The following is a 23,121-nucleotide window of genomic DNA, read 5'->3' on the forward strand; positions in this document are numbered from 1 at the left end:
CAGAGACATTGAGCTTGAGAGGGTTGAGGAAGGAACCTAGGAAGTTTGCCATGGGAGATGAAGCAGAGTCCTGTGATGTATGCATCGTAGCCCGCTTCATGAAGCTGTTCAGGAGCCGTGTCTTCATTTCACAGCATTACACAGCAATTAGTGGCCACTGGGCATTAATCTCCTGGACCTTTGGATATTTTCTGTCCTGAACTTCAAGCATGGTATTCTGAGGTGGTAGCTCTCATTCAGCTATCTGGTGTCAATCTGAGGATTCCTAGTTGATCTGTTTACTTCAAATGTCACTTTGGTTGGGATGTACTCTGAGAACAGAAAAGAAAAAGATTTCTCTTTGACTCTGGCATTTAGTTTCTTTAACTGTCCAGAGTTCAACGCAGCTTGTCCATTTTAACTTCTCTTAGCTCTTCAGGACACCACTGAGAGTATGTTTAGTAATTTTATGTACAGTAGTTTTGTCTTGAATTCAAGGACAAGAAGTATTATAATGATCAGGGAAATGTATCTTCTGTGTTTCAGGCAGAAGTATCATTTCTTAATGGCAAATTTTGACAATGTTCAAATATTCGCTAAGATTCTCATAATCCTTTCTCACCACCTAAGGAACAAAATGAGGCATCTTTTGCAGCCAGCCTTTCCATTCTTAGCAACCTCCTAGTGCTGTACCTTCTAGGGCTGCAGCAGGACCAACACAGTCTTACTTTTTGATTCCTGGAAGGAGAGGGGGGTCCGTAGACTACAAGAATTTCTGTGGATCTGGCCTGTTAGAACATTACAATATGATTTTAGCAGGGCCCATTATTAGCTTGTGCTCTGTTGGATTGACTTCTCTTAGTCCAATGACTTTTAGGTGCAGGACTGATTCTGGAAACCTTGATGTGTTGGTATGATTTCTCTAAAGTTCGATCAACCTCTTGGCTTTCCATTAGAAGTGATTCTCCTTCAGAATGAGAAAATCCTTACTCAATTTCTCTTGCTCCCTTCAATCTGGAATGGTAGCACTTGAAGCTTCTTAGTTACATGGTGCACATCCTTCTTAAGTTTTTGTTTGGAAGGTGTCTTCCTGCCTTAGTCTGCCTATATGTTTGGTGAATCTTAAAGGGAAAATATATAGATCAGTCATGTCTTTCTTCTTGAGTCACTTTCTCATCCTTGGATTATGGAGGAGATATTCCTACGTGGTTATATTTGGAGGGTTTTTTTTAAATGATCTTGCAGCCTTTTTTGCTTTGATAGTCTGAAAGATTTTCCCTTATGGGTTCATCTAGTTGTGATCTTTCTTTTCTGAGACTGGATAAGATTATGTCCTTTTTATATGTTTCTGCTGTCCAAAAAAGGCTTTGATTTTCTTACTCAAAGTTTGGGATCTCTCTCTTTTGAGCCCTTTGAGAGAGAATTACATACTTCTCACCTTCTAGAGGATTTACCTGATATCTGTCTCTCTATAAAGAAGGTGTGTCTGCATTCAGACCCTCTCCTTTCTTCATTGTCAAAATATTTCAAAATGACTTAGTTCCTTGGACTTCGTTCATTCTTGTGCACAGGAAGCTCTGGATATCATTTCAACTTTGATTTCTTTTCCCCTTTCCTCATTTCCATTCTGTCTTTCTTCTTGGGTATCATCCAGGAAATGCCAAATAGCCTCAACTGTTTCTTTGATTAGTAGTGGAACATAATGTAATTGATTTGTAAAGAAGGTGATTTTTTTAAATGTTTACCACCTCCTCCTATCCATATTTCTTTCTTGATGATACAGTTTTAGAGGAGAGTTTTCAATTTGCTTCTGCAATAGCTTTGATGTTTCTTGCATCCAACATATTGTTTTGCTAATCCCAAAGGTTCTGGACGGGTCTGGTGAGGACATTAAGGAAGGAGAAATTAGGTCATACCTGCCTAATTTTCTTTCCTTTAGTCCACGAGACCATTCCAGAGACTGACCCTACTATGGTTTAATTGACTAGCCACTCTATTGTATTTTACAATAACCTTGATCTTTCATTCCAGTTATGAACAGGCAAATTTTCTTTATATTCAGCATTCAGTTTTCTCTAATAAGGTAACTCTTCAAATGTATTTGCTGAAGAGATCATAACATGCTTGGTCATTTGAAATACGAAGCATTCTAAGACTTCACGTGTTCTTATTGGGCAGAATACACAAAACCTTTTTTCTGTCTCCATCCATTGGTCACGAACATGACCCACAGGTTCTGGATTGGTCTGATAGAACTATAGAAAAAAAATTAGTAGTTCTCTGAAGACAAGCAGGCTGTCATCTCATCTGACAGAGCCAGTGTGGACATTGACTCAAGATCAGGTACTTTCTAGCAGCGTTTCAGCGCAGCCTTCCCACCCAATGAGTAAGCATGGGTCCCTCAGTCTTCATCTTGCCGAGGAGCAGGGAGGACGTGTCATAGTGGTTCTCCTTACATGCTTTCTAGTAGTGGCCTTCCCCATGTGGGTTTTTCAGTCCATTCTGATAATTTTTTCTTTCTACCTTTTCCTTCTTTTAGATTTTTTAGCCTTTATTTTTCATGTACTAGCTAGGCCCATTTTAGGCCAGAGCCCTGACCTCAATTTGAACACTGTCTCTTTTTTCTGGTTCAAAATTGAGGAGTTTATTTTGCGCAATCCTTTTTCCCGATGTGCAAGAAGACCCCCAGTGGATTCAAAAGGTGCGCCCATTTAATTGGATAATTTTCTATGAGTTACCCGCACAACTGGTGCATCAGGTGCCTTGAACCTGACCATGAGCCTTACTCTGTTCTCTCGGTTGGGAAATGCAGGCTGAGGACACAGAGAGCGTGGCAGTTCAACAGGAGAGGCTTTTTGGTTCCTCGAAGGCTGATAACATCACATCGGCTTGAAGTATCAACCTAGATGCTGTCAGAGACTTCAGCATCTGCAGACTGCAGTGTGCATCGGAGGAAGCCCAAGAAGCTTAGGCATCAGTCCTCCTCATGCACAGTGCTAGAAGACAACACCCGAGAAGCACTAGCAATGGGAAGAGCACACCCCCTCCTTGGAGAGAGCAGCCATGCACACCTACCAGCCAGGTCCACGCTACTGGTTTGACCCCAACACCTTTGAGGTTGCCTCTGTTCTGGCTCCCCGCCTTTGCCGATGCCTTCCTTGATGAGCCATTCGAGCCATACTTAATGAGACTGCGCAGATGCTGTATTTGCAAACTGTTCAACATCAAGGACACGTGTTTCCAACCAGGTTCTTTCTGAGGCTCTTTTTGGGCAGGTACAGAGATCCTTGACCCTCAACCCAAACACCTCGAAGGATGTTGACCTCGACTCATACAGTATCTTTCTCAACGTTGGAAAGGAGCGTCTCTGGAATCAGAGAGTAGGGCGTGTGACCTTGGCTCTCGGAGCATAACATGGATTCCACTGAGTCGAGGCAGGCACAGACTCATTCAGTACAATCTGGGTACGGTGAAGTCTGAATGGAACCACTCCTGGGATTCACAGGAGGACCCACATTACTTCTTGGAGAGGAGTCTTACGGGATACCTTTTGATCCCTCCCCAGTTCGAAAGATATAAATCTCCCTCTAAGGGTCTCTCACCGGTTTTTATCAGGAGATGGCTTCTAAGTGAGGAAGAGCTCAGGGCAGAGATATTAACTGTCCTGAACTATGAGTCTTCTCCTAAGGGAAGAGGTCACTGTACCATTGTACCCTATCCTTAAGGATGTAACTGATGAAGAACTGGGAATCTCACTCTCGGTGCAGGTGCACCTAAGAAAGGTGGATAAAGCAGTACCTTAATCCAAAAGGCTCCTGGATTTGAGAGGCTCAACTGCCACACCAGTCACTGGTGGTCAATCCGCTCTCAAACGAGCTAGGAGCTCCAGGACTCGTGCCTCGGTGCCCCCAGATAGGGAGGTCAGGGCACTGGCTTGTTGGTAGAAAACTATTCAGCCCTCGATTCTCATTGCCCGCATCCAGTCCTACCGGCTCTACAATGAGCCTTTAACTTGCGTCTTTGTCCGTAGTATGCTAAGTCTTGTGAATACTCTCCCACAGGAGCAGGCCGCAGAGCTTCACCAGGTAGCCAGCATGCAGCTGGAGTGTAGAAAAATATCTGTCCAGGGCCAGACTCTATGGTATAGGTGTGGGATGTGCAGACTCATGGCTATGTGTCTCTGACCCAGAACCAGAGTTTAGGAGAGTGTTGGCAGACATTCTTGCCAGGGTGACAATGTTTTTGGAAATAAGGTGGAAGAGGTTGCTGACCTCATTAAAAAAAAAACATACTGAGACTTGGGATCCAGATGGCGCTCCTGAGTGGACGTGCGCTACGCTAGCTCTGACCTCAGTGGCAGTCTTTCAGGCCGTGGAGAGAGTCCTAGAAACCAGTTATCATGGGGAAAGGAAGGGGAAATCCGGGATACTCACCTCCACGAGTGCGGTGAAAACCCCAGCCATGCGCCAGTTGACTCTCGAAGAGATGCGAACGGAGACGCCGGGAGAACAATCATGCCCTTCGGGAAGCCCCGTAGAGGAGCTCGCGCATAGCGTTGAAGGAGTGACGCTTTCTCCTCCTTCATTGACAGCGCCTCCAAGACCGGGGAGAGAATTGGAGACTGGAGTGCTGCAGCCTATGGGAACTCCCACGGAAGGTATTGTCCCGGCGGCTACAGGTGGAGGCCCAACAGCCGCTTCTACCCCTGTCGGAATATCGAAGCAGGCAGAATTTACAACACCTTTGCCATCAAATCAACAGGAGGACTCTCCCCAGAATATTGGAGGTATTGTAAGACCATCTGTTATAACCCTGGAAACGTTATGGGACGCTATCCAAGTGTTAAATAAGAACATTCAACAAGGTTCTAACTTTTGGGCTGGAGAAGTGGCGGAGATTAAAAAATCACAACAACAAATCACTGAAAATGTTTTAGAACAAAATACTAAAGTGGAACTTTTGGAGACTGAAATTAAACATCTTAAACAATTCTCCTCAGATATGGTTAAAACAAATAACATTCAGTCACGGAAACTTGAGTACTTAGAAAATCAAACCAGGAGGAAAAACTTGCGTTTTTTGAATTTTCCTAAATCCCCGCTTATTTCCAGCAGGGATATGTTGAACAAATATTTTAAAGAGGTTTTGGGCTTATCCCCTGAAGCCTTGCCACCTATTACTAATGCTCAATATATTACCACCTTAAGAACATTGCCAGAAAAAATGCAACCTGATTTGAATATAACTGCTTTTTTGGAGAACTCAATTGAAACTATTACTGATAGGACCACATTGATTGTTTCATTTGCACTCGAACATGATCGGAATAGTATATTTCGTTTGTATTTCCGCCACTTAAACACTGAATTCCTGGGTGCCAAAATACAGATCTTTCCAGATATTTCCATACAAATTATGAAACGTCATTGGTCTATATTAGGTATACACAAAGTTTTTCAGCAATTTCCTCGGTTTGCATTTTCTCGAGGTAGAAATTTAGGTGAACAATTGGCAAGGCATAATACTGCATGTAATGCAACACATGAGGAATTTGGCCATGGGAGTTGCAATCGGTGTGTATATTGCAGGTATGCCATGCAAGTTAATGAAGTGAATGTTCCTCATTCAGAGAAAATATATCGTTTGCAGGCTCACACTGACTGCAATACTACAAATTGTGTGTATGGCATAAAATGTCCCTGTGAACTATGGTACATTGGATTGACTACTAAAAAGATCAAAGTTAGGATAGCACAGCACCTCAGTAATCTCCGTACTAAACGAATGGAAGCTCCATTGGTTTCACATTGGGTGGATGTCAAACATGAAGTTCAGGATCTTCGCTTTGTAGTTTTGAGGTCAAATTAGTTTTGAAAGAGGAGGTAATGTGCCTCGCATGCTATTGCGAAAAGAACAAAGGCTAATTTACCTTTGGAACACTGTAAGCCCCTACGGGTTAAATAAAGAAGTAGAGTGGTTAAACTTGTGAGAGGGTATTTAAAGTCAGTCCCTTTGAAGCCTTGGTATGCGCATGTGTGAGCGTCTTTTGAGGCGTTGCTACCGACACATCCAGGATTGTTAAATTTGTGAGAGGGTATTTAAACTCAGTCTCCGTGAAGCCTTGGTATGCGCATGTGTGGGCGTCTTTTGAGGCGTTACCACCGGCACATCCAGGATTGTTGAATGCTTGGCCACCTGTAGAGCCGGTAAGAGTTTATAATACTGGTTTTTAAAAGGATTGTAATATTGTTTGTGAAACACAAATGCATGCTATTATTGTTGTTTACATAGATTACTGACCCCTGAAGACGCATAATTTGCGAAACACGATCGTGTAGGGTCCGTGTACAAGTGTTTCAGTAAACAAATGAGAGGACAGCTGCAGTGAAGCAGTTTGAAAGTCAAGGAAAAGATTCACATTAGTCCCGTGAAGAGTGGAGTCACGGTGAATGGAACTACTGTCATTCAATACTACAGCACATAGTAAATCAGTTGTGGTTTACGATGGAATGTAACTTTTTGTTTTAACCTGCTGTGGTGGACAATTGATTTAATCAATGGACTAATTTTCACATGGTAACAGAGTTCACAGCAGGTTATCAATAGATCAAGAGAAGATCGTAATGAAGAATAAGTGCTTTGAATGTCAGTGTAATTTACAAGTTTCACACCAGTATTGCTATTGAAAGCAAAACATTTGTTACAAGATTATAAGTGATTCTATTATTCCGGTGTTCGAATGTTATAGAGTTTGATATTTTGATATTAGTTTTATAAATGTGAATTAGAGTGAATGGATGAATGAATGAATGGTAGATTATGGGGATTTTAGACAATAATTGTTAGGTTTATGAGATTAATTGATGTATAAAGATAAATATAAATGCAATAGGTTGTTGATTTATATTGGTGTATGTCCAGATATTTCCAAAGATACTCAGAGAAGGAGAAAGGAATTCTTAATGTTAAAGGAGAAAGTTGCCCGATTAGGAGCAACTTTCTCCTTAAATTTCCATGTAAGTGCTTGATCTCCATGAACTCAGCTACTTATATTTTTTTGGACCCAAAGAATTTAGCTCAATTTATTTCTAGTAAAGAACAAGGTTGATCCACTTGGTAGTAAACGCTATGTCGAATTGTGCATGATTGTTTTCTCCTTCCACTCGATTTTTTTTTATTTTTCTTTATATATATTCTTTGTTCTTGGATCAGACATTTTGTGGACAAACAGTTTAAATTTAAAGTTGAACATGATATTATATATCCTCAAGTTGTTATTTTCTAATTGCATAAGTTTATGTGTATTCATAAATGTATTTTGAAAATCATAAATAAACAAAAAAAAAAAAAAAAAAACATACAGACACCATCCAAACTGTCTTGGCACCCTCCAGCTGCACCCTATTCCTCACAGAGCTTTTTGAGTGGGCCTAGACGACAAATTCGTTACTCTCAAAGACATAGGTTCCCGCTGCCTTCCTACTCTGCCCAACAGCCCCAGGCCCAGCATTCTCAGTCTCGTCAAACCCGTCCTCAGAAGTCCTAGCCGACGCTCCAGTTAAAGCAAGAGATGATCTTTTGACTGGCCCAAGAGAGCATAGTCGCTCTCAAACTACACATCCCAGATGGCCTACTGGTAGGGGGAAGGCTGAATTTTTTTTCTATTATAGATGGTCCCGTGTAACCTCCGACCGCTGTATTTGAAGAACCCAGTGGTTGGAGGTTACAAGGAACCATCTGTAATAGAAAAACATTCAGCCTTCTCCTACCAATAAGCCATCCAGGTTGGGTAGTTTGAGAGCAACTATGCTCTCTGGAGCCACTCAAAAGCTCGTCCCTTGCTTTAACTGAGTTTAGTTTGAGTTAGGCCCTGTATTGGCATCAAAGACCTCCAAATTGACCACAGAGTATCGTCTCTCAGCACAAGCAGGTACTCCGCCCTTCTCTAGGCCACTACTGTAAAACCCATGCCACTAGGGGTTGAAGGAATGGATGCAATTCTATTCCAGGTATCTTGTGCCCAAGAAAATGGGGGGATTTCATCGTAGTCCTAAGGGCCCTGAACAAACTTATGGTCAAAAGTTCAGGATGATTTCCCAGGGCACCCTTCTTCCCCATGATTCAAGAAAATAATTGTCTATGTTCTCTGGACTTAAAGGATGCATACATCCACATTTCGGTACTTCCCAGTCACAGGAAGCATCTCAGATTTCAAATAGGGAAATACCATTACTAGTATCGTGTACTGCCATTTGGCCTCGCATTAGCTCCCTAGGTATTTTCTAATGTCTAGTGGTAATAGCGGCATAATCTATGCAGGCTGACAGTGTACATGTTTCCCTATCTTTAGTGAGCCTGGTAGCTAGGGATTCCCAGCTGTGAGAATATGATGGCCTACTTGCCCTCAGAGAAAACAAAGTTACTCACCTGTAGCAGGTGTTCTCTGAGGACAGCAGGCCAAGTATTCTCACATACCCTCCCACCTCCTCTTGAAGTTGAATTCTTTAGCTTTTTTACAATGCCTGAGGAACCTGTGCTTGTGCGTTGGGCAGGTAGGCACCAGCATATGCCAGGTGAGACACTGTTAGAAAGTTCTTGATCTCGCTTGTCAACATCCGTACCAGGCTCCGTCCAGATGATGTTGCTTAGCTGTGAGAATACAGGTATAAATTCCCATTTCCTAGGCCCTCCAATATTCCACTAGCCTGACCTCAGAGGCGAAGACTCTAATTTGCTTTCTGAAATAACACATGCTGTTGGTTACATAGAGATGTATTTTAAATGCACTTAGACTTTCAAAGTTCCATAGTAATCTATGGAACTTTGTAAGTCTAAGTGCTTTGAAAATGAGCCCCATGGTAACATAGTAAATGATGGCAGATAAAGACTTGTACGGTTCAGCTAGTCTGCCCAACAAGATAAATTCCTTACATAGGGTATGATGTGATACATCATATGTATACCTGATCTTGATTTGCACTTGCCGTTTTTAGGGCATAGACCATAGAAGTCAGCCTCAATCAGGACACAGACCATAGAAGTCTGCACAACACTGGCTTTTCTACCTAATCTACTACTACTACTACTATAAATCATTTGTATAGCGCTATCAGCTGTACGCAGTGCTTCACAATTGAACATGAAGAAAAGACGGTCCCTGCTCAAAAGAGCTTACAATCTAAATCAGGACAGACAGACAGGACCGATAAGGGTAGGACAGACAGAAGGACATATAGGGAAAGGGACTATTGAAGAGAGGAAGACAAGATAAAGGTTACGAGCAAGTGACAAGTTAGGAGTCAAAAGCAGCATCAAACAGGTAGGGCCTTTAGCCCGGATTTGAAGGCGGCCAGGGATGGAGCTAGACGTAACGGCCCAGGAAGCCTATTCCAGGCATAAGGTGTGGCAAGATAAAAGGAACGTAGTCTGGAGTTAGCGATGGAGGAGAAGGGTACAATTAGGAGAGATTTGCCTAGTGAACGGAGTTCCTGGGAGGGAGTGTAGGGAGAGATGAGGGTGGAGAGGTAGTGAGGGGCTGCAGAGTGAATGCACTTATAGGTCAATAAGAGGAGCTTGAATTTTATACGGAAACGGATAGGGAGCCAATGAAGTGACTTCAGGAGAAGGCTGATATGGGCATAACGACTTTGGCGAAATATCAGTCATGCAGCAGAATTTTGAACAGATTGAAGAGGAGAGAGGTGGCTGAGTGGAAGACCTGTGAGAAGCAAGTTGCAGTAATATAAGCGAGAGGTGATAAGAGTGTGGATGAGGGTTCTGATAGCGTGTTCAGAAAGGAAAGGGCGAATTTTGGCGATATTATAAAGGAAGAAACGACAGGTTTTAGCAATCTGTTGAATATGTGCAGAGAGGGAGGAGTCGAAGATGACCCAAGGTTACGAGCAGGTGAGACAGGAAGAATGAGCGTGTTGTCGACAGAAATAGAGAATGGGGGAGGGGGAAGGGGAAAGGTTGGTTTAGTTGGGAAGATAAGGAGCTCAGTTTTGGACATATTGAGCTTCAGGTGGCGGTGAGACATCCAGGTAGCAATGTCAGAGAGGCAGGCAGATACCTTGGACTGGATTTCTGCCAAGATTTCTGGTGTGGAGAGGTAGATCTGGGAGTCATCAGCGTAAAGGTGATACTGAAAACCGTGGGTTGAGATCAAAGCACCAAGGGAGGAAGTATAGATGGAGAAGAGGAGAGGTCCTAGGACGGATCCGTGAGGTACACCCACTGACAGTGGGATAGAGAAAGAGAGGATACACCAGAGTATACGCTAAAAGTAACGCTGTGAGAGATAAGAAGAAAACCAGGAGAGAGCAGAAATTCTGAAAATCCAAGTGAGGACAGCGTGTCAAGGAGTAGGCTGTGATCAACAGTATCAAAAGCAGCAGAAAGATCGAGAAGGAGGAGGATAGAATAGAGCCCTTTGGATTAGCCAGGAATAGATCATTGGAGACTTTAGTAAGTGCTGTTTCAGTTGAATGAAGGGGACAAAAGCCAGATTGGAGTAGATCAAGAATAGGTTGAGAAGAAATAAAGTCGAGGCAGTGACAGTGGACAGCACGTTCTAGTATCTTGGATAAGAAAGGGAGGAGGGAGATGGGGCGATAGTTGGAAGGAGAGGTAGGATCCAGAGAAGGTTTTTGAGGAGTGGGGTGACTACGGCATGTGTTGAAGGCATCAGGGACAGTCGCAGTGGAAAGTGACAGATTGAGGATATGACAGATAAAGAGGTGACAGCAGAGAGATAGTGTTGAGTAGATGAGTGGGAATAGGGTCAGTGGAGCAGTTGGTTAGTTTTGAGGATAAAAGAAGTAGTATAGTTTCTTCTTCAGTGATTTTGGAAAAGGAAGAAAAGGAGGCAAGGGTAAGAGGGTTGAGAGAGTGGACTAAGGGAAGAAGGGGTGGAGGAAGCTGGTTGTGAATTCAAGTTTAATCTTGTGAACCTTATCATGAAATTAATCAGCCAGAGTCTGGGGAGAAAGGTGAAGGGGGAGTTGGAGGAGAAGGCACTTTGAGGAGAGAGTTTAGCGTGGCAAAGAGACGTCGAGGTTTGAACCAATAGAGTTAGTCAATTGGATATAATAATCCTGTTTGGCAATTTGGAGAGCAGATCAGAAGGAGGTCAGCAAGAAATTTGAAGGGTGTATGAAGTCAGCATGGGCACAAGAATTTAAGCCAAAGGCATTCAGCAGAGCGGGCACAAGGAGCGTAGGTAGCGGATAGTAGGGGTCAGCCAAGGTTGGGGTTTGGTACGTTTAACGGGACGAGACACGGGAGGAGCGAGAGTGTCAAGAGCAGATGACAGAATAGTATTAGAGAGAGACAGCCCTCATTGACGGACTTGGTTGACATAGGCAGTAGAGAAGAGATTTGAGATACTGGAGGAACAGGGTAGAAGGGTTAATAGCCTGTAGATTCCTAAATGTGTTGGTTAGAATAGGACGGGACTGGGGAGGAGGTGTTGAAGTGTGAAAGTTATAAGATGATGGTCGATAGGGGGAGAGTTGAGGTAAGGAAATTGGAGGGTGAGCAGTTGGAGAAGAGTACAAGATCAAGACAGTGGCCATTCTGGTGAGTAGGGGCGGTGGAGCACAGTTGAAGATTGAAGGAGGATGTTAAGGCAAGGAATTGAGAAGCATAAGAGTTAGAGGTGTCATTAGCATGAAAGTTAAAATCCCCAAGAATGAGAGAAGGAGATGAAGGTTGAAGAAAGGAGAAGCCAGGCATCAAAGTCAGTGAGAAAGAAGAGGGGGATTTAGCAGGGGGTGGATAAATGACTGCTACCCGGAGAGGTAGAGGAGCGAATAGACGGATCGAGTGGACTTCAAAGGAAGAAAAGCAGTGAGACTGAGGTGGAAGAATGGTTTGAAATTTACGGAGGGTGAGAGTAGTAATCCGACACCGCCTCCACGGCCAAACCGAGCGAGGAGTATGGGAGAAGAGATAACCTCCATGACATAGGGCCGCAATTGAAGTAGAGCCTTCAGGTAAGCCAGGTTTCAGGTAGGGCAAGCAGATGAAGGGTATGAAGAGATAAAGAGGTCATGGATGTAGAGAGTTTGTTGCAGGCAGAGCGGGCGTTCTATAGAGCACAAGAGAAGGTAGAGAAGAAGGGTGGTGGAGAGAATATAAATAAGATTGGAGGTATCACGGTAAGGCCCATACAATAGGATGAGGGCTGATGTGGGGGACCAGGATTGGGATTAATGTCACCAGCGGAGAGCAGGAGAAGAAGTAGGAGAGTAAGAGAGGTATGACGATAGCGACGAAGGCGAGATGTATTCAGGTAAAAAGGTGAGGGGTGAATGGAAGGAAGGAAGTGTTGAAGGTTGAGAGCTGTGAAGAAGGGGGGTGGAAAAAGAGATGGTGAAGAGAGGGATAGAGAGATTGGTGAATACAGAGGGAAGACAATGTGCTCCAACGGTGGGAAGTGGTTCATAAGGAGAAACAGATTGGGAAGGGAGAGTGCCAAGAAGAGCAGGTGTACTGGAGCCATAATAATAACAGATTTTTGGTACAGAATGCTCAGAATAAGCTGAAGGGGGGTGGAGGTTCAGATGGTTCAAAGAGGCAAACTAGGAGGGGGATAATATAGGCATTAAGAGGTAGTAGCCAATAATATAAGATAAATACAATTCAATAATACAAGATAAATATAGAGATAAATACAAATTAGGGTAATGCAATATGCAGTAGCAGAAGCAGTAGAGAGTAACTAGCAAAAAGTCAGTAAGATCTGGAAGAACAGTGAGATGAAGATAATGGATAGAAGGCAAGCAGCCATCCAAAAATGTTAGCTGAGAGCAATTATGAAGGTATATCCATTAAAATCAAAATCCTTTTGGTTAAAGCTGCAGGCAGGAACAGAGGATGCAGGTAGGAACAGATGATGCAGACTGGGGCAGAGGATGCAGGTAGGAAACAGATGATGCAGACTGGGCAGAGGAGGCAGGCTGGGACGGGATGCGGGGCAGGAACAGACGATGTAGGCAGGAACAGGTGATGCAGGCTGGGCAGAGGATGGGGGGAGGAACAGAACGATGCAGGCTGGAGCAGGCAGGTAGGCAGGACATATGATGCAGGCTGGAGCAGACGATGCAAGTTGGAGCAGGTAGTGCAGGCTGGAGCAGAGGCAGGAAGGTAGGAACAGATGATGCAAGCCACTCTGAGAGCACTCTGGTGGAGATAGCTCAGGACTTGGAGGCAGGAGGGTGCAGCAACTCAACAGATGAATGCAAAGTAGGATGATTCGGGTGGCCAACGACAACAGGTGCAGGTCCGTGGCCCAGACGACCACTCAGGAGGCGATACACAGATCGGGGACCCCACAGATGAACAAGCAGGGACAAATCTGCTCTGCCTAAAGGAGGACGTGGAGAAACCAAGACAGACCCACGAAGAAGAAACCAAGAATGATTGAGCAATCATGTGGTGAGAAACAACCAGGGTAAGTTGCAAGTCATTCTGATGATGGAGAACCAACTGGGTCGGCAGTGAACTATTCTAGGGTCTAGCAGCTCGAAGCCACGTGGTGTCATTTGTGATGGTGAATTGGAGCGTCGTAGCTGGATCTTTGATTGGGAACAGCTGACAATTAGAAAGCAGGTTCAACCAGAGGTCGGGTGGCCGCCGTAAATTGGAGTGGTCGTGGCTGGATCTTGACAGGGAAACAGTTAACAATTTAGAAAGCAAGTTCAGCCGGTGGTCAAGTGGTCGCCGTAAATTAGAGCGGTCGTGGCTGGATCTTGACTGGGGACAGCTGACAATTTAATAGACAATTTAATAGGCAGGTCTATTAGATTGTAAGCTCTTTGAGCAGGGACTGTTTTTCTTCTATGTTTGTGCAGCGCTGCATTGGCTTTATAGTGCTATAGAAATGCTAAATAGTAGTAGTAGGTCGACTAGCCACCGCAAATTGGGGCGGTCGTGGCTGATCTTGATTGGGAACAGCTGGCAGATTAGAAAGTAACCGCTGTTTGGTGAGCACTGAAATGTGAGTATCACTGGGTATCACTAATTCACCAGGTATCGCTCTGTTGACTCAATCTTGGCTTAGGACATTCTCAGGTATGGGCCGCTCACATTCCCTTGTTGGGCAAGGTTGTCAACCTGATCACGATAGGAGTCTGGTCTGGGTAGGCAGCATCTGGGTCCGTTAAGAGACAGGGCCGTGTGGGTAGCGTTGCAGCTACAAGGCAGGAGGAAACCTCGGACGGCATCTGGTGCCAATTCACTCCGGTGAGCCCACTGGAGCACCTGGGGTATCCCAATCCTAACGGCAATCTTCTAGTTCAAATCTGAGGAACAAATGGTCCCGTTACTATCAATCTCCGGTAGCGACTCTGGAGCAGTAATAACTCGAGTCGGGCAGTCAAGCGGCGTTGAGTACAGTTGGAGTGAGGGCCAGTCAGCAGCATTGCAACCATGAAGCAGAAGGTAACTTTGAGCGGCTTCTAATGCCGATTCACTCCGGGAATTCGTTAGTGCTTTGGGGATGCCCAATCCCAGCAGCAGCAGTCTACAAGTTCGGGACTAACGGTCGAATGGTCCCATTCCGACCAAATTCCAGCAAGGTCTTTGGAGAGGTGAAAACTTCGTGACTGTTTTAGTCAGCCGCCATCTTTTATCTCTGCTATGCTTCTTTGGATCCATTCCTTTGTGTTTGTACCATGCGTTCTGTTACTGTTTGCATCTCTACCACCTCCTGTGGGAGGGCATTCCAGGTATCTACCACTGTCTCGGTGAAAAATGGGGAAAGGGAATGTGGCTTGATATACCGCTTTTCTGTGGTGGTTTTTTTTTTGTAACTACATTCAAAGCGGTTTACATAGTATATACAGGTACTTATTTGTACCTGGGGCAATGGAGGGTTAAGTGACTTGCCCAGAGTCACAAGGTTCTGCAGTGGGAATCGAACCCAGTTCCCCAGGATCAGAGTCCACCGCACTAACCACTAGGCTACTCCTCCACTCCTAAGTCGGCCCCTTTTCAACCTCAATTCATGTCCTCTAGTTGTACCGCCTTCCCATCTCTGGAAAATATTTGTTTGCGGATTAATACCTTTCAAATATTTGAACGTCTGTATCATATCACCCCTGTTTCTCCTTTCCTCCTGGGTATACATGTTCAGGTCAGCAAACCTCTCTATGTATATCTTGTTAAGCAAACCCCATACCATTTTTGTCACTTTTCTTTGATCCACTTGGTCTTTTTACATCTTTAGCAAGATTCAGCCTCCAAAACCGAATACTCCAAGTAGGGGCCTCACCAACGACTTGTAGAGGGGCATCAACACCTCCTTTCTTCTGCTGGTTATACCCCTCTCTATGCAGCCTAGCATCCTTCTGGCTGCAGCCACCACCTTGTCGCATTGTTTCATCACCTTGTGATCTTCGGACACTATCACACCAAGGTCCCTCTCCTGAGCTGAGCTTACCAATCTCTCCCCTTCTATCCGGTGCATCTCTTTTGTATTTCTGCACCCCAATTGCATCAATCTGCTTTAAATTTTAACTGCCAGACCCTTGACCATTCTTTCAATGTTTGGAGATTCCTTTCTCGTGGTTTCTTCTTCCTCCAGGGTATCCATTCTGTTTGCTATCTTGGCAAACTTTTCCTTCTAACCCTTCAGCAATGTCTCTCACAAATATATTAAATAGAATCGGCCCCAGCACCAATCCCTGAGGCACTCCACCACTCACCTTCCTTTCCTCAGAGCTGATTCCATTTACCCTCACTCTGCCCCCTGTTGGTCAACTATTTTCCAATCCAGTTCACCACTTTGGGTCGTAAGTTCAGCCCTTTCAGCTTATTCACGAGCCTTCTGTGAGGGATAGTATCAAAGGCTTTACTGAAATCCAAGTAGATTACAGCTAGTGCATGTCCTTCATCCAGTTTTTTGGTCACCCAGTCAAAGAAGTCAATCAGATTAGTTTGGCAAGATTTTCCTTTGGTAAAGCCATGTTGCCTCTGATCCTGTAACCCATTTTCTTCTAGAAAGTCAACTATCCTTTCTTCAACATCGACTCTATTATTTTTCCTACCACCAACCTGAGGCTTACCAGCCTATAGTTTCCCACTTCTTCCCTGTCTCAGCTTTTGTGAAGAGGGACCTCAGCTCATCTCCAATCCCGCGGAACTCTCTTCTGCTTCTAAAGATCTATTAAAAAAATCCTTAAGAGGTCCTGCCAGGACTTCTCTGAGCTTCTTCAGGATCCTGGGATGTATCCCTTCTGGTCCCATAGCTTTGTCCACTTTCAGATTAGGTGGGCACCCACATGGACATTGGAAACGCTTCCTCCATTTGTGAGCACTAGATCCAACGTTGACCCTTCCCTTGTGGATTCCTTCACCAGTTGTCTGAGCAAGGCACTTTGATAGGCATCCACAGTCTCTCTACTTCTTTTTGATTCTGCCGACAGGACGTTCCAGTCCACATCAGACAAATTGAAATCTGCCAACAACAGCTCATACCAAGCTTATGAATATCTTCTATCAGATCCTTGTCCAGCTTCTCCATTTATGTCAGAGGTCTGTAGATAACACCTGTATGGATACGGGTTCCATCTTCTCTTTCCAGGATGATCCATATAACTTCTCCCTTTCCCCAGGTACCCTGCATTTCAGCTGCTCTGATATTGTTTTTCATATACAGCGCCACTCCTCCACCTCTTTGGCCCTCCCTATCCTTTCTAAAAAGATTATAGTCCGATATGTATGTATCCCATTCATGGGAATTGTTGAACCAAGTTTCTGTAATAGCAACAATGTCCAATTTTTTCGCAAACATCAGAGCTTGGAAATCTTGACTCTTTTACTAAGACTATGAGCGGATGTGAGGGCAATCTGGCTGCGACATCTGTCACCCCATTGATCGCTAGGGTTGATTCGGCTGATCTGGCTGGCTAGGCGGGTGTCCCCTTCCTCCCTCACTGCTCCATGTTCGTCCCTCCCGAAGCTGTGCACTCGGTAGAAGAGGATGACCTCCCGATAGAAGAAGTACCGTTCTTCGGTCACGGGTATACCAGTAGCTGCGCTCCCCTGCTAGAACCTCCATACTAAGACTACGAGCATTTGTGCTCATTGCTTTCCATTTGCTAAGTAATTTAGGATGGTTTTCTATATTGACATGACCTTTCTCTCTGCCATCATATTTTTTCTGGGGGTGACTTTTTGAGTTCCCTTGTTTCCTTTTGTCACCCCCAACCTCTAGTTTAAATGTCTAGAAACATACTGGCTGAATTTGTCCCCAAGGATCCTTTTTCCTGTCACAGAAAAATGGAGCCCATCATTACAGCACAGTCTGTTATTTTTCCATGTACTATCCCATCCTCCTATGTATCTAAAACCTAGTTCTTTAAACCAAGCTTTGAGCCACCTATTGAATTCCTCTGTTTTACGTAGTCTGTCTTCTCCCTTCCCACATATGGGAATTACTTCAGAAAAAGCTGCTGTCTGAACCAAAACGTTCAGTCCCTCCCCAAGCTTCTGGAACGCTTTCTGTGCTCTAAACTTGCTATTGTTGGCCAGGTCATTTGTCCCCATGTGGATTACAACATTAGAATCCTTACTCTCCTCTTAGATTGCATTCAGTATTTGGTTGGTGCGTCTGGTGACTGAGGATCTTGGAAGGCACTTCACTAGGTTGGGTCCTTTGAACTGTATTCCTGCCTCTGAGTCTCCTAGCATTAAGAATTTTCTGCTTTGCACCGATCTGTCATTTTTGGGGGGATAGCTCTTGGATTGTGTTAAATTCCTTGCCTCTGGTTCCACATCGGTACTTCTTTTCTCAGCATCATAATGCTCCAATGTAGCAAAGGAGTTATATAAGGGCAATAGTTGGAAGGGTGAATGCCTCTATGTCATAGGTCATAATCTAACTGAGACTACTGTGACCCATCTATTCCTCTGTTGCCTTATTCTCAGCATTGATGGTAAGTTGGCTGAGAATTGGGTAATCCTTAATTGTAGCCAATTCCTTTTTGAGGTTGATTTCATCTTTCATAGCAAATATTTGGAGAGAAATGGGGCAAGCTCTAAGGTTCAGGTGGTTTGTCTTAGAACTAATTTCTACACCACACTCTTTCTATAACACAGCTTGCAACACTTATAAATATCACAAATTCATTGGAGCCCAAAATCTCAAAGGGGATAAAGCCTCAGAACCCTTCCTCCACTTCTAGATTGCAGAAGAACATATGGTAGGAATATATCATAGGCATAAAAAAAAAAAACCTTCAGAATTCAATTGTTAACTCCAATGAAACCAGTTCTCATGAATCCAAAACTAAGTGACGTTATAATGAAGTTCAAATATAACATAGCTTGAACATTCATGCAATTCAGTTCCCAATGCAGAACACATTGACTGTGGCCAGAGTTTCGCCAATCAGGCTGTGTCAAGGTGCATAAAAACGTGTCGGCTTAGAACTGCATTGCTTTCTCAAAGCATCACTGGATCCAAATGCCAATGAATCTGTGATATTTATAAGTTTTGCAAGCAGTGCTATGGAGAGAGTTTGGTGTTGAAATTAGTATTTTGTTTCTTTCTTCCTCTGTTGTGAGAATTAACTCTTTCCTTAGGACTAAAGCACAACATATATTGCATTGAGTGAAGGTCATGTTGATGTGATTCACAAGTGTGAAAAGGTGAACAGTGTTAAGGGATATGAATGAGTAGGACTGACCAACTTGACTCTTGATGATCCTATGTAGGGAGAGTTAACCTAAGGATGGGTGGGAGAGAGGTGGGCAGGGAGGGTCTATAAAGTCAGGATGAAGACAGAAATATAGTAGCTTAAATGCCAGAACCTCTGCAAGTGAAAAGAAATGGAGGGATGGGTTTTTTGGGGGTTTGTTTGTTTTTTTTATAGGCTAGATGGAGGTAAAGTCAGCAGATTATCAGAGATATTAAAAGAAGTACACACAGGAAAGAGCAGATTAAAATTTATGAATCAAACCAATCTGAAAATTCACTGCTTAGCTCTCTGGCAGGCAGCAATCCAAGGCAAAAGTATTCTCTTTTTCAGAATTTTCTAAGTCTCTACAGACCCACCCTTAAAGGTATGCAGATGGAGTCTCCAGATACAATGGAACCAAATTGATTAGATTAAATCACGGGTTAATTGTTGGCATTTCCTTCATTTATATGTTTTGTTTTTTTTAATTTAGATATTGAATTTGAAGCAGTTAAAGAGGAGAATGCCCGTCTAAAGAACTTCTTAGATAACCAAAAGTATTCTGTGGCAGACATTGAGAGGATAAAGTATGAGGAAAACGAATTGCAGCAAACAATTAACAAGCTGACCAAGGAACTGGATGAAGATAAGCAACAATTATGGAATGAAGAGCTTAAATTTGCCAAAGTCAAAGAGTCGGTAAGTAGATTAATTAGTACAACATAGTTCTCAGGAAACAAAAAAAAAAAAAACAGAGGAAGCCATCTGAAAGTGGAGTGTGGATATTAAGATTTGTCAGGTAGTAAAGTATTCAGCCATGCTGACTCCCAAGGTATAGAGCCACTACTCAGCCCCTGAAACTGATAGAGATTTGGAGAGCTGAAGAAAACAGGGACTGGAAGCTGAAAGTTGATGAAATTCATGACTGTAATCCCAGCTGTGCTTTTCAAGGACCAGCTAATCTTGACACACGATGTTCCATAAAAGACTGGGTAGGAGTTACAATTTGGAAATCAAATTTAAAACATAACTGCCATATTAGACCAGACCAAAGGTACATCAAGCTGAATATCCTGTTTACAGCAGTTGCCATCCAGTTCACAAGAACCTGGAAGAATCCCAGAACTTAGATTAGTTCCATGCTGTTTACCTCAAGTGACAAGCAGAGACTAAATGTGACATACCTGTAAGTTTTAATTTTTTTGAAGAAGGAACAAGGATTTTTGAGAGAATCTTTGTTTTCCATACAGTAGGAATATTTTCAGTAGGCCAAGAGAAAGGGCTCGGGATTTTTTTCTCTTTCAACCAATAAAATCGCAATGCAGTATAGTCTTCTAGTTATGTTTAACCCATCATGGTGATGGGTAGAGGCAAAGTAAAATAGAATTCTATTCCCAAATTGTACCCCATGAGAAACACTGTAAAACAGCAGAGAAAATTTCATTAGTGATGCATGCCTTCACTTGAAACATGGAATGTTTGATCTAATCCTGGAATTAAATTGTATTAACATTTTGTTTTATATTTCTGTTCCACAAGAAGATATCTTAATTGTGTTATGTTAATTTCTTTCCTTTCTCCAGATTGAAGCTAACATAGCAGAATATCATAAACTGTCTCGGAAACTAAAGCTTATTCCACCAACTGCAGAGAATGCTAAAGGCCATGACTTTCGAATTTGGTTCAATCCTGATGGTGATGAAACTTCTCTAAAGCATTTGAGAACTCAAATTAATGTAAATATTTCAAACAAAAACCATGTGATCTGTCAGACTTCCGAGCACCAATATGCATGATTGATCAAAGTGTTCTATTTTTAAATTGGCAATCAATTAAAAAATCAATTTATTTATTTATTTTGCAAAGTAGAATTGGGCATCCATAATATATATATATTTATTCAGGGCCCTGCCAACCCGGTAAGCGGGGTAAGCACCGCAGGGGGGCACCTGCCTATAAGGGCGCCGCGGCCGGCGCTGCCATCCAGTTGCATTTCAAAATCAAAATACAAAAAAAATAAAACTTACCGCGTTGGCGCGTCGGCGCCTATGCGCTGCTGCTGCCTTCCCATGCGCAGCGCTCAGCTCTTTGGCACCGCCCAGCTCTTCCCACGCGCGGATGAGCGGAGTTGGAGACAGAGCCTGAAGATGTATCAGTGATAGAGATGTGGCAATGGTGGGTCTTTTGAGAGCACTTTCCTGAGTGCTGTGGAGTATTGTGCAGGGGATAGTGTTGGCAGCCAAGAGAGGAAGAGTTGTTACAGCTACTTGGAGGAAGGCAGCCTCAGTTGATTGCGGGGGTTGCTTTGGGGCACTCTGATGGACCATCGTGGGGTGCAGATACAGCAGACATGACAGCTGCAGATGGCGCCTCTACAGGACAGCGGTGAGCAGAAGCCACATTAGTTTGAAGAGGTGCATCGGGATGGCGGTGAGTGGAAGCTGCGTCGAGGTTACCAGCTGAGGGTAGGGCTGGGGAGTCGGAGGCGCTTACCCTGTCGAGGATGAGCTGGGTCCTGCTGATGCAAGAAGGTTAGCCAGTTCCTTGAGATTATGGCTCCTGTTCTTCAGTGCTTGCAGAGACATGCAACTGCACTTTGATCAAGCCACCACATTATGCTTGGGGCTCCAGCCACTGGACACACATGTGGTGGGAGTCTGATAGTGCCATATTCTTCCCGCACTGTGGGTATTTTTTAAATCCTGGTTTTCATATTGGGTCGTGAGACTTGGCCTTTGATTTTGATTTGTCTTGTGTTTTTGTGCTTTGGAATCCAGCATTGTTATAGAGAGTGGAGCAGAATTTGTCTGTAGGCTAAAAGCTCATGAAACAGACTGGCACATGGGTGCTTTGGTTGTAGTAACCACTAGGTGTGCAAGTTCAGACATGCTCAAAGATTTTTCTAGGCTCTAGGGAACAGGTCAGAACTGGCGTCTTCTAGTGATGATGTCACCCTATGTGTGGCTACCTTATTTTGCTTACACACAAAGTCCAATGCAGTGTTTTTCAACAGGTGTGCCACAGCTGCTCCCTAGGTGAGATGTGGGCAGGAGCAGACTGACTTCTGGCAACTGAAGACCCAGAGCAGCAGGGGGCCCATTGCCACATTTCTCCCTGTTTCTTTGACTCTCCTCCTACACTGTACCAAATCCCCCCCCCCCCCCCCCCCCCCCCCCAATGTCTTGAAGGAAGTTCCTTGGTAGCAGCAGTAATTCACAACCGCTGCATGCAGCCTGATTGAAGTCTCTTCTGCCCTGGTCCACCCCCGCATAAAAGGAAGTTGCATCAGAAGGGGGTGGGTCACGGCAGAAGAGAGGCTCCAAGCAGCAGCGGTGAATTCCTGCCGCTGCCAGCCTGTGGGGGGGGGGGGGGGGCGCCAACTGATAGCCTGCAGGAGGGCACCAGGGACCCTTGGCATGGCCCTGCATTTATTTATTTAACACATTTATACCCCCCATTTTCCCACTTAGTTGCAGGCTCAATGTGGCGTACACAATACCTTAGAGGCAGGCTCCGGTTCGGTAAAATACAAATACACAATATAGTAGTAGGCATATAAGAAACATAAATAATAGCAACAAATAAATAAAGAGGGGGTGGTGATAAAAGTCCAATATGATCCATAGTTTTTCTGTGTCGCAAGAAGTAGAAAGTTAATTTGGGTCAGGGGGGGTAGGCCTTCTTAAACAAGTTGGCTTTCAGTGACTTCCTGAAATTAAGATGGTTGTGGATAGATTTCATGGTTTTGGGCAAAGCGTTCCACAGTTGTTTACTTATGTAAGAAAAACTGGATGCATGAATTGATTGTCTATTGCAGTCTGGATAATGCAAATTTAAGTAAGTTCGGGATAGACTGGGGCTGTTTCTGGGTGGTAGATTTATAAGGTTCAATATGTATCCAGGAACTTCGCCGTACATAATCCTGTGGACCAGGGTGCAGACCTTGAAGGCAATACGTTCCTTGGTGGGAAGCCAATGCAATTTTTCACGAAGGGGTTTGGCACTTTCATATTTTGATTTTCCAAAGATCAGTCTGGCTGCTATATTCTGTGCAGTCTGAAGTTTCTTAGTTAGTTGTTCTTTACAACCTGCATAAATTCCGTTGCAGTAATCTAAATGGCTTAATACCATCGATTGTATTAAGTTGCGAAATACATCTCGTGGGAAAAAAGGTTTTATAGGTTTAAGTTTCCACATTGAGTGGAATGTTTTCTTTGTAGTGGAATTTACTTGTTTTTCAAGTGTCAGGTTGCGGTCAATTATGACTCCGAGTAGTTTTAGACTATCCGAGATAGGGAGGGGGTGGTTTGGGATGTTTAATATAAATGGATAAGCTGATATCCATGGGCAGAGTTTAGGGGTGGGTAACCCCCCTCCCAAATTCTCCAGACTAGAATGCAGAGGGTAATAACTGGCAAACAGGAGCAAAAATACTCGGTGTTCGCTTTTGTTAATG

At 43.8% G+C, this 23,121-nt stretch overlaps 1 protein-coding gene across 1 annotated transcript in view; it reads left to right on the forward strand.

Annotated features, from left to right (window-relative positions):
- The window catches only part of NDC80 (NDC80 kinetochore complex component), a 296,861-nt gene that overhangs the window by 213,092 nt on the left and 60,648 nt on the right, over positions 1–23,121 (forward strand). Inside the window, 2 exon segments of the mRNA XM_030203978.1 lie at positions 19,159–19,364; positions 20,249–20,401. Of these exon segments, the coding sequence (XP_030059838.1) occupies positions 19,159–19,364; positions 20,249–20,401 (359 nt within the window).

Source organism: Microcaecilia unicolor, chromosome 5 (genome assembly GCF_901765095.1).
Source record: "Microcaecilia unicolor chromosome 5, aMicUni1.1, whole genome shotgun sequence".
Classification (NCBI taxonomy): domain Eukaryota; kingdom Metazoa; phylum Chordata; class Amphibia; order Gymnophiona; family Siphonopidae; genus Microcaecilia; species Microcaecilia unicolor.